The following is a 12,021-nucleotide window of genomic DNA, read 5'->3' as shown; positions in this document are numbered from 1 at the left end:
GACGGACAACATTAAGTCCACCTGAGCTGTACGAAAATTGTGATCATGTACTGCCTCATTCACCATTGACAATAAACAATGTGAGCTTACTTGTTTGAAGTGTTTTATTGCCAGTTGAGGCCTCTCGGTCACCTGGCGACATAATGAAGATATCTGTAATCATGTTAGAGTACAGTACACAAGAATACCTCCCCGAAAGCGGTAACAAAACGCCCCAAACCAGCGAGCGAGCAGCGCGACCAGCCCTACGAACCGCTACCGTAGCGGCCATATTGCTCACTACCTAATGATGATGATATTAGTTTCGATTCTGCCAGCGCCATCTCTCGGTCGCATACTTTAGTTCACAACGCCACCGCTACGCTTATTTTCGTTGCACTGTGGAAGGTACAGTTTCCCTTCTCTAAATTTGTATGGGTGTTCTGTGCCGGCACCTCTCGCGCACTCCGCCGCGCGCGACTCACCGCCGCCGGTCTGCGCATTCCATATGAGTGACGTCGTAGCCGTGGTAGACGCACTGGCGCCGGCGCGCGCTCGCTGTGCAGTCGCCGTCTGACACTGCGCTGGAGCCGCTGCGCTTCTGACTGGCGTTTGCCAGTGTGGTATAGCCATGGAGAAGGAGAGCGCAAATGCTGCTCAACAGCGCAGAAGAAAGGAGAAGCTTGACTCATAAGAATAATCTTATCTTAAGAATAAGCTTAAGAATAAGCTAAGAATAATCAGCTGAACCTTTGCTAACGCTACGTATATCCTGGCATAGCCGAGCTAAGCCACTGCTTTTTTGATTTCTCCCGTGACAAGTTTAGCCAAAGAATTAGGATCAATGAAGGCGAGGCCACTGAGTTGGGTGAATTCTACCTCAGCGCAAGCGCACTAGATTACAGCGTTGAGGCAGAAGAGCAAATCCAATCCTAGAATAATTGCATGGGAGCACGATGACAGAACAACAAGCTCTATAGTTTACATAACGTCATGGATCATCACACTGGTTGTCCACGCGTCGGTTGGTTCGATGGATAGAGCGCTTGCAGTCCAAATTGACAATCCAGAAAGAGGCGTCGCGACCATACGAAGTGATCGGCAAAACCTGGCATCCATAACTGAAACAGCTGCGTGGGCATCAACACGAGCGGCTGTAGCGAGGCCTTCGACAAACACGTCAATAACATTAGCAGGCAAGGAACGAGGACTTCAGTATTTCGAAACATGCGCAGTTGTTAGCTCAGGAACTGCGTCGTCTAGTTTCCCTCGACGTTAGATAAGGGCTGCCGACGGATCGGTGAAAGCGACTGGCGACACTAGGATGGCGATGGTTGAAGTGAGGACGATCAGTCTGAGTACGCGTTGGGGGTGGGTCGGATGGAGTGTGGAGTGCATTGGACTCAACTGCGTAACGAGGCGCCCGTAGATCATTGCCAACTGATTGCGCACGGCGGCAGAACCTTGCGACGTGTCCGGTATGCCTGCACATCCAAGCATATAGGCCGATTGTCGTGCGTGCGGCACGGGTTGGCAGCAGGAGGGCCGACCCAGGTAACAGGAGGAGGAGTGTGGCGCACGGGCTGCTGAAAAGGTGGTATCGACTCTTGGCGTGGCCTGGAAGTACCCCACCTCAAGTGAGTGGAGCAGCCACAAGCGGCTGTTGGGGCGCAACTGGCATCTTGTCATGACTTCCCCTTGAATGATGTTGCGCAGAGTGGATGGCAAAGCAGCAGGCACCTGGGTTAAGGGTACCAGGCGCAGCTGTCGTGGGACTTCTTCGCGGATAAAGGCTTTGATTAGCATGATCAGCGTCGCTTTGGCTGAACCAATGGCCAGACTGGAGATTGATGCATCGGTTGTAGGAGGAGGGCTCGTCAAAGCTCGCTGCTTGCGTAGCTCGTTGTAGCTCTGACAGAGGGTGATGACATCGGCTACAGTGCTCCGGTTCATGGCCAGTAGTATTTGGAAGGTATCATCATCAATTCCTTTCATGATGTGCTTAATTCGGTCCGCTTCCGACATGGTGGTGCTGACACGTTTACAAAGATCGATAACGTCCTCTATGTAACTGGTGAAAGTTTTATCCGTGTCCTGTGCGCGTGTGCGCAAATACTGCTTGGCTCGGAGTTTGCGGACCACGGGACGATTAAATACTTCTGTGCCACGCGGTCTTGAACGTAGACGACGTTCGGAAATCCGCCTCATGGTTCTAGAACCAGGTATTGGCCACACCCGCGAAATAGAAAACCACGTTGGTTTGCTTGGTCGAGGCATCCCATTTGTTATGAGAGCTCACCCCCTCGTAGGACACAACCCTATCTTCAACGTCGTTGTCGTTGGTCCCGCTGAATAGTTTAAGATGCCGCTGGCTAATAAAGCCAGTGCAGAGAAGGGGCGGTGACGGGAGCATCTGCTGGTCGGTGTCTGGCATTATGGAAGGTAGCGTACGAGTGCGGAGTTCCAGAATGGTAGAGTTGAAGGGGAGCCAGCACTTTAACCAATTATAAAAGAGGTTTATTAGACGAAGGGCCGATGACGGGTAGAGCGCTTGACCGAGCACAGTCTCTAAGCTCGAGCATCTTGAACAGGCGATGATGTTGGCAATCATATATATATATATATATATATATATATATATATATATATATATATATATATATATATATATATATATGAGTCTAATATTTGTCTCCAGCGACAAGTACCCCAGCGTCCTCGTTTATGGAAGCCTCCTGCGACAAAGATTCCAGCACTTCATTTTCACTGTCCTCAAAGCAGAGCTGGCAGTGTTTTCACAACAAGGTCGAAGTCTGCACTGTGCTGCCGTCTTCGATAATGGTGTCAAACTCATTGTCGACCACCACGTCGGCCACTTCATCGGGATGCAAACTACTGTTTTCGGCGAAGTACTGTTGTATGACTACAACTAGCCACTGCTCCTTCTCCCGTGCTTGAAGACCACCCATGCCATTTACCAAGGCAACCTGCAAGCCATGCCGATCGCCTATTAGAGTTTTTAGGGCCACGTCGAGAAGCCAGTCACGCGACAATACTGCGTGTATACTCGGGCTTCTTTCACGCTCGGAAAAACAATTTTATGTAGCATGCGTTTAGCAACGGAAAGCTGTGTAGGGAGTTTTTCACGTTGCTCTACAATTTTCTCATCGACACTTTTCATCTGAGTATAGTATTTGAGAAGTTGATTAAGTAATTAGGACTGGTTATGTAATTAGGCGGAATGCAAAAAATAATTTGAGTATCTCCAAGCGACGGCAAACAACCTTACCTTAGTTCTGTCCAGCTACGTGGCATTTACATATTTTTAAATTTTAGCGCATGATAGTTGGGGCACCCTCTATACGACGCAGCCAATTAACGGTTTGCAAATAGGCGTGGGACTACGAATGAGAACTGCTTGAAATAGAAAGGCTGCCGCGTGACTAACCTTTATTTCATACCCTGTGAGCTTCATCGTCAGCAATTGAGCGATAAAAATGCATATATTTAGGGTACCTTGTTTATTTGCTGCCACCTTTTTTGCCATATGTTTGAGCCAGCTTGTCATGTAGGTTGCAGCGATCACGATGGTGCAGATATGATATAGTTTTTTCGCCTGGGCAATCTCTGTTGAAGGTATCAAAGCAGACTTGCTCGTTTACTCCGCTTGCGTTCTGTGGCCCCCAAAGTGAGCATATTTCTTGGTCTAGAATAAAAATATAGGCATAGTTGCATCCTGCGACCTTGAAAACTTACAACTTAATTTTTAATAGAGCACTTGGTTTCAATAATTAGGAATCATTTCTAATTTGTGCGTAGGCCACACACTTTCAGAGCCCATAACGCATAATGTGGCCGCAATTCCTTGATAAATGCAAATGGGTGCCACTTATGTTTCTTACAGGAGACCGGTAAAATATGCACAATACCGTTTGAAATGCTTTCGAGCTCTGCGATAATCATTCACTATATCAGCAATAACTAACTATGGACACTGTCCATCTGAATGTAGCATGAATCTAGAAAGGAAACCCAACGTGTCTCTCCGAAAGAAAACTTCGCAGTTGAGGAAAATTCTTGTCCGGGATTAGAACCCAGGACGAACACGTTTCAGGGGCGGTTTCTCTACTGAACTAGGCTAACCAGCATCCTAGCAAGTCACATTGAGAGGGCGAGCCATTCTACAGCTCTAACACTCGGACACAGAACATGGCAAATCAGTTCTGCAATATCCCACCAGGTGGAGGAAATGTTCTGAAAAAAAAATGTCATCCACCCGAGTCTTGCACGAAGCTACAAAGCAAACCCATAGGGGTTTCTCAGAAGAAAAAAACAACCGACGCATTTGAGATAAAAATCGTCCTGACTCGGGATTGAAACCCGGGACCAACGGCTTTCTGGGGCTGTCGCTCTACCAACTAAGCTAACCAGGAGGCTAGGAGATCACAGCGCGTGGACGAATTACATGACAACTTGAAGGAAAGAGACACGGAATATGACAAATCAGTTCTTCGGAATCCTGGATGGAAGATGAAGTGTTCATGAAAGAGAAAAATTGGCATCCACCCGAATGTAGCTGGAAGCTAGAAAGCAGCAGTGAAGTGGTAGAGCATCTGCTTCGTAAGCATCAAGTACGGAGTTCTATAGACCCGGTGCCTCCAGAAAGCCACCAGTGTTTTTTTTTCTAATGGGTGCACGTGTACCGCGACCTGGTACTCCGTTGTTATGCGGTTTCTCCTGACAAAAGGGGGCCCTGTAGATATTTGCGAGGGTCTCTGGCTGGCCTTTTTACCCACCTCAGCTTCGGTGAAATAGTGAGCATGCGCCGCTACTATGAGAGGCGGACGAGTGCTGCCGCCGGGTACCTACCGGCAATGTGAGTACAAACGCACTCCCGGCCTTGTGCTCGGCTGCTACGGAAGGTTCAGACGCTTTCAATGACACCCACCTACAGGGTAATTGGTGCCATGGAACCACCAGACTCCACACCATGGGACTGACGTCACGACTCAATCCCTGACTAGGACAAATTTTTCCTCAACTTCGAAGCTTTCCCACTGCGGAAACCGCATGCGTTTCCTTTGTAGCGTCGTGCTACATTCGGGTGGGTGACAATCTTAAACAGTTCCACTGTTAAAACACGAAACGCGGGGCTGCAATAAACTACAATTCGGCTCCATAGAACACCACAAATTTGTACACCTCATGCTGCATTTGCAGAAGCTCTTGAAGGCTCATTTCGCGCTCGTTTCGTTTATTTTTGGGAACATTCTCTCTATATGGCGCAAAGTATTCGCTCTATATCCCAATTGTTCCAATATAGAGTCGTTTAGTTCTAACAGTAAACGCTCTAACTCTGAAGGTTTACCTAGCAATAAAAACTTTGGAATAAGCATGTGCTCACCTGCTCTTCACTAGTGGCCCTCGCTAGGTTTCAGTGTTTCATGCACGGTTTGTGGCACTATTTGTGGCGGTTATTTTGGCCCTAAAATATTTGACCCTTCACTTGCATGCGCTGTGATTACAAAATTCAAGAGCATTCTATTTTTGATATATTGTTGCTGGCTATATACAAACAGTGACTCTGCTTTCTTGTGGTCTAATTTCTTTGCCAATAGTCTAACTTTATTTTCATCTATGGCTTGGTGAACGTTTCAGCATCTTTTCAAATATTACTGAAACACTTCAGCAGACAATGATCAATAAAGCGTCACCGAAGACGACCTGGAGGAGTTAACACACAAAACCATTTCTCATGCCAGATAACGTCCATATTTAAACTTTACATCGGATATGATTGTATCGCATGCGTCAGACTTAAGCATGGGAAGTCATAGAGAACATTAAAATTTCAATATGTAGGTGATGAGAAATATCGCATTTGTTATTGCGTCGCCATTGAACCGTCACCACAATCAAGCGTAAGTGCTGCACATAAATTCGCGTAAGAAGCATGCAAGTACTCGCGAAATATTACATATTTTCACAGGGGTGTCAAAATGTAAACCTCAAATTACAACATTAGCGATATACCTGATAGCACGAAGTACTAGTGCTTTAGAAACTGAAAGCGACCCGCCGCGATGGCTCAGTCAGCTAAAGCTTTGCGCTGCTAAGCACGAGATAGCGGGATCGAATACCGGCCGCGGTGGCCGCATTTCGATGAAGGCGAAATGCGCTGTGCTTGCGTTCTAGTGCAGGTTAAATTACCCCAGGTGGTCAAAATTAATCCGGAGCCCTCCACTACGGTGTGCCTCATAATCAGAACTGGCTTCGGCACGTAAGACCCCAGAAAGAAGAAGAAGAAGAAGAAGCTGAGAGCGAAATAATTTGTCTAGTTGCGGCCTCGAGTGCACGTGCGTATAGACAAGCGTGCAGGTTTAAGCGCAACTAGCGTGCACGCGTTCACTCTTCATAGGAAAGACTTCTCATGCTGCAAGTGGCTGCGCACACCTCGTTATGAGAGATAAGTTTGTGCAGAGTATTTGAAACTGAACACTTGACATGTGAATGGTAAAAATGGGTGTCACAAAAACAGTCCTTACCCTTCTTTGTTCCAGTGAACTGTAACACAATGCAATCACCATTGGCATAAAGCACATTCAATTTCTTTGGAATCTCGAACGGAATTCTACTGGTAGCTGTAACATGTCAAGGCCATCCGAATTCACGATGTTAGGATTCAGTACCATTCAATCTAAAATAGAGTATTTCCAGGTATACTATGTCACTATTTCACTTACTGTCTGTCCAAGATAACGCGAGCCAAGCTGGTTAAAAGGAGTTACGAGACAGGACAATAACCAACTGTGTTTTTTTTACCAACCGCGCTTTCTTATCAGTTGCCCTGCGCATGATGATTTTTTCATTTATGATATTGTTACGCTAACGAGGGATTAATTACACTGAAGACTGTTGACAAGATATGTTTATAAAACAACTGCAGCACTGGCCAGTTCTGCGGAGAGCTCGAGACCAAGGAAAAGTTCGTCTTCTTTGCCAGGGCGCCTGCGCGCATCTTCCAAAAGAAACACGCACTCTTCTAAGAAACACGCGCGCGACATGCACAACGTCAGTGGACTGCGTTGTCGATGAGGCATTGGCACTGACTGTGGCGATTTCGTATGTAACTGGAGTCAGAGCATGCAGCACTCCGTATGGGCCTGTGCAACAATACAGGAATTTTTATAACAGTCAAACGTGACGGATCGGGGAACACAGCAAAAGCAGAGATCCAGGCGAAACAGAGATCTGTTGAGAGATCCGTAGGCGAAGGTGGGCAATTTCGCATGCTTGGGCTGCACCGGTGATGGAGTGAAGTGCATATTCGCTAAGCTCTGCTGCGGTGCATGGAAGAAATGTATCCAGGGATGGCCGAACTACATAAATAACGGGGAATAGCCAGCAGTGTCGTGGCGTGATGAACTATATGCAAATGTGATATAACATGGAGCAAGGTCCCAACTACCATAGTCAGATTAGGCATACTTTGCAAGCGTGTCTCGCAAGATTCAATTCAGACTCTCGGGAAGACCATTTGTTTGTGGATGGGAAGACGTAGGCAGCTTGTGCCAGGATGTCGGCGATGAGTATCGAAAAGAATGTCCAGCCATGGTCAGGGAGCAGTTGGTGTGGAGCTATATGCTGTAAAATCGCGTCGATAAATAGAAAATCGGCGACATGTCGCTGATATCTGACATGTAGCCATGGCGTAATCTGTCGCCGCAGAGACCCACTTGTTGCCAGATGCCGATAGCGGAACGCACCTAGTAAGTCCAAGCCAACGGGAATGAACGGCTCCGATGGTACGTCGAGAGGTTGAAGGCACCCGGCAGGGCGGGTCGATGGTGTTTTTGGGCGCTTGCATGTCTCTCAAGCCGTAACGTATTTTCTGCTTGAGCGGGCAAGGCCTAGTCAAAAGAGCGTCGGTGAATCCGGTCGTAAGTGCGGGAGACGCCCAGGTGACCGGCGGTTGTTAGGTCGTGAAGTTTACCCTGTAGGTGAGAACAGATGACGGGAGGTGCCTGGGAATGACAAGTAGGAAAAGACCATCGTGGTGAACGTTGTGACGAAACGATACACTCTCCTGGAGGACAACCAAGTGAAGGGCCGAATAAGAAGGCAAAGATTCGAGGCGATGAATGATGGCACACGAGGAGGCATCACGGCGTTGCTTGTCGGCAATGAAGCGTAGTTGAGAAACGGAGAAAACGCAAAAGACGGTATCGTTGCCAGGGGTGGCGGGTGGTTCATCCCCTGGATAACGTGATAGACAGACTGTGTATTGATGTAGGCGGCCCTACTTGTACCCTTGTGTAATGTAATAATTTCTTCTTGTAGCCGCAGATCCCAGCGACCAAGTCGGCTGTTAGGAACCTTGAGAGACGAAAGCCAGGAGAGCACGTCATGGTCCGTGATTACAGAGAAAGGCGTGCCGTATAAATACGAACGGACTTAGGAAACCACGCTCACAAGAGCAAGGCGTTCGCGCTCTGTAATCGAATAGTTGCACCCCGCAGCTGTTAGGAGCTGGGTGGCTGGCATAGGCGATAACACGGTCTTCTCCTCATTGGCGTTGGGCTAAGATGGCTCCGATCCCGTGACCACTGGCATCAGCACGGAGCTCTGTAAGAGAGGACGGGTCAAGGTGGGCCATTATAGGGGTCTGGGGAGAATGCTGGGGAGGTGCGGAAAAGTAGAAGCGTGAGCGGAGCCACGCGTAAATGGCACGTTTTTCTTCAGAATATCAGTACTTCGTCGAGCAATCGCTGCAAAATCATTCACAAATCATCGGCAGTTGGAGCATAGTCTTCCGAAGACTTACGAGTAGATATAGGATAAGACGGGACAGCCCCATTTTCTCTGGGTAGGGTTGTATACTGGAAGCGTCGACGAGGTGGACCAGCACTGTAATCTCTGGGCGGCCGAAATGACACTTCGATGCAATCAGTTAGAGCCGAGCCTTGCGGAAGACGAATAATAGCTGATAAGAGCTCAAGGTGTCTCTCAAACGCAGGGGAAAATACGAGAACGTTGCGTAGGTACCAAAGGCATGTTGACCATTTGAACCTTCGAAGCAGACTCCAACATACGGTTTAGCGTCGATATAGACGGAATGATATAACTTTGAATTAATATGAACCGTCAGAGGTGACGAACGCTGTCTTCTCTTGGTGTTTTTCAACCACTGAAATTTGCCAATAACCAGATCGAAAGTCTATTGACGAATAGTAGTTTGCACCGCGGAGATAATCGAGGGCGTCGTCAATGCGAGCTAACGGGTTAACGTCGTTTTCGATTATTTGTTTGAGATGACGATAATCTATGCAAGAACGCCACGTGCCTTCTTTAATTTCACAAGCAGAACGGGCGACGCCCAAGGGCTCAACCGAGAGTTCAACAATGCATTTGGCAAGCATCTTGTACACTTTTTGAATTAGCTCACACTCTGCTGCAGACACCCGGTAGTGACCAGCGATGAATGGGACTAGGATCGACAGTGGTTATGTGATGCTCAAGTGAAATCTGACCCAATTGTAGACCATTGAGGTGAAAGATGCCGTGATGGGAAACCAAAAGGCGGCATAAAGCTGCCTGCTTGCTGAGGCACTATAGGTCTGCAGCAATCATGGGACTAAATATGGCGTCGAGGGAAATTGCATTCTATCGTCATGATGAAGGGCGCAGCAGCCGTCTACGGAAAAATGGCGGGACGTGGTCACCAGACACTGCACGCAGCGTGGCAACCGATATGCCTTTGGGTAAAACTTGTATTGTCGGCCCTGCTTTCACACGGGGAGGCATGTACATGCAGTTATCGGCGGTGGTTACCACAAAGTTAAGCATAGTGATAATCGAAATGATATCAGAGATAGGTGTGACAACATAATCACCGTCAGGCACGGGTAAGAATGATAAAAAATCGGCGAAAGCTAAGGTTTTAGGAGGCTGGTGGACGAAGGCGATAATACTGAAGTTGTTAGAGAGTTCGGCACGAATATCCGGGACAAATAGAAATTCGAGGCAAAGGGTTCCAGTAGAACCTTCCATCAGAGCGGAATGCACCGTACAATAGTCCAGTCCGGGGATAAGGTCATGGGGGCAATTGTAAAGCCCTTTAAATAAAATGGAACGTGGCGGCCAGCGATGTTTATAGGGGTAGTGCACATTCTAGTGAGGGCAACGGTGCTGCTGTCAGCGACCGCGTAGGGCTCGTGTTGTAGCAGGCATGAGAACCCGCTTGAGTAGACGATAGAGGTTAACCTCATAATGTGAACCTGAGCTCCAGTATCAATTAACGCGGTAAAAACAACATTGTTGACGTGAACTTCAAGTAAGTTTTGGTTCGTTAGCAGCGTCAATGGAGGATTTTGTCAAGAAGAAAATAATGCAGCCCTAACCCCAGGAAGCTGCATTGTCTAGTTTTCCATCCGGGAAAGTCCATAGTTGGTCATTGTTCAATAGCAGCGTGGCTGCGGCGACTGGGACCTACAGCATTGCGGTGACGGTGAGAGAGAGGGATCAGTGTCATCTACAGGAACGTCAGAAATAGGAGACATACCGTGGGACGAATAGCAGCGAGGATCGGCATATGGGCGAGGATAGCGGGAAAGGTCACTCGAATTCAGGGGCTACCTAGGAGGTGAGGTAATGGGGGGCTACACGGCCAGTTCGGTGGTAATGGAAGCAAATTGTCTTGTCACCCGCAGTTCTCCACTCAATAGGGTGCGGAATCTTGGAGGAGAATAGAGGTCGTTGTGAGGCACAGCTCTGGGCACAGTTCTGTCTTCAGGTCGGGAGACAGAGCAGGTAGTAGGGAAACCAAGGTTGGCAAACACTGGACTTGAAGTCTCAAGCTCTAGGCGAATGATACGCGTCACGTTCTCATTGAATGGTGGTGCGTCGCATAGGCTCGAAACAGCTGAAGTAGGCAAATAATGCGTCTCTTCTTTGCATGAGTAGTAATATGCGCCTTCCCTGTGGCACATGTGGCGTCGCACCATGGAGATCAATGTAGCGACCGTGTTCGCGCCCTTTTCCTTTGAGCTTCAACGCCGCGGCATGTTCTTGGCGCCAATACGCTTGCGCCTAACCTGCGTTCATGAAGTGAAATGTCATTGTTCCTTTTTTGGGCGTCTACCGCCACAACTTGTCAACGTGGAAAAAAATTACTGGGGACAATGTAGTGAGCTGGAAACGCTTGACTATAATGTTCTTCGATGTGACACGTAATTGGAGATTCCATCTTACACAATTATACCATAAACTATAAAGTTAGGCCTTTGTTTAGCCTAATTAGATAATCAACATTAACAGAAATATTCGCCTGCTTGCACAGGTGACTGCTAACAAAATACTTATAGTTACATCGACGCATCCTATATTGCTTTCTCTTAAACAGCTTGGCCTGCTTTATCCGAGACACACAGTATAGCGCACTCCAGCTAATACAGACTGTTTTAGAAAATGCAGGTGCCACTGGGTATCGTCCACTCTCCATCATACTACTAGGAAGATAAAAAAGCGCGTTTTCTCTTGGAAAAGGAGTAGTATAATAAATGATGGAAAAGGAAATGTGGACGGTTGAAGTCACCCTCACAATAAGAAAGAAATGCGCATCCGCCCTTCTCTTGATGCTATTCGACATTTACAATTGGACAGGCATAAAAACACAATATGTCTGCAAGAAAATTAAAATACTGTCACATTTTAGCATTCCCACATAATCGTGCATACTTTTGATGGTGAATGTTACCGTACTTTTTACTAGAGTCTAACACAAAATCTCATGTCACTGGCTATTCACTTGAATTTTTCGCACTATGACATTACAGTCGCCCACGATAATCATGAACAATGAAACAGCGGGACCTATCGTAGCAGAATTGCATTAAGCTTTTCCAACAGCCAAAATTTTGTGAAAATATACAGCACCGGATTTGTATCTTCTTAGGTGAAATACATGTGACGCCATCTTCGACGTCAAGCTCGAACATAATTTGTGCAGTACTGCAATAAATAAAACAGCATTTTAATTACTCT

At 47.3% G+C, this 12,021-nt stretch overlaps 1 protein-coding gene across 2 annotated transcripts in view; it reads right to left on the bottom strand.

Annotated features, from left to right (window-relative positions):
• Window positions 1-3,485: 3,485 nt before the first annotated feature.
• The window catches only part of LOC119452459 (uncharacterized), a 63,994-nt gene continuing 55,458 nt past the window's right edge, over window positions 3,486-12,021 (bottom strand). The window contains exons 7-9 of one of the 2 annotated variants that reach the window (XM_049667140.1): window positions 11,914-11,988; window positions 6,525-6,620; window positions 3,486-3,685 (exon numbers count right to left, since the gene is read on the bottom strand). In XM_049667140.1, the coding sequence (XP_049523097.1) occupies window positions 6,611-6,620; window positions 11,914-11,988 (85 nt within the window). In that variant the 3' untranslated portion in view covers window positions 3,486-3,685; window positions 6,525-6,610. The remainder of the gene's footprint in view (window positions 3,686-6,524; window positions 6,621-11,913; window positions 11,989-12,021) is intronic. The other variant, XM_049667139.1, reaches the window with a different exon arrangement.

This window comes from Dermacentor silvarum, chromosome 5, assembly GCF_013339745.2.
Source record: "Dermacentor silvarum isolate Dsil-2018 chromosome 5, BIME_Dsil_1.4, whole genome shotgun sequence".
Classification (NCBI taxonomy): Eukaryota; Metazoa; Arthropoda; class Arachnida; order Ixodida; family Ixodidae; genus Dermacentor; species Dermacentor silvarum.
Note: the sequence above shows the minus strand (reverse complement) of the source record. Positions and strands in the feature narration are given on the sequence as shown.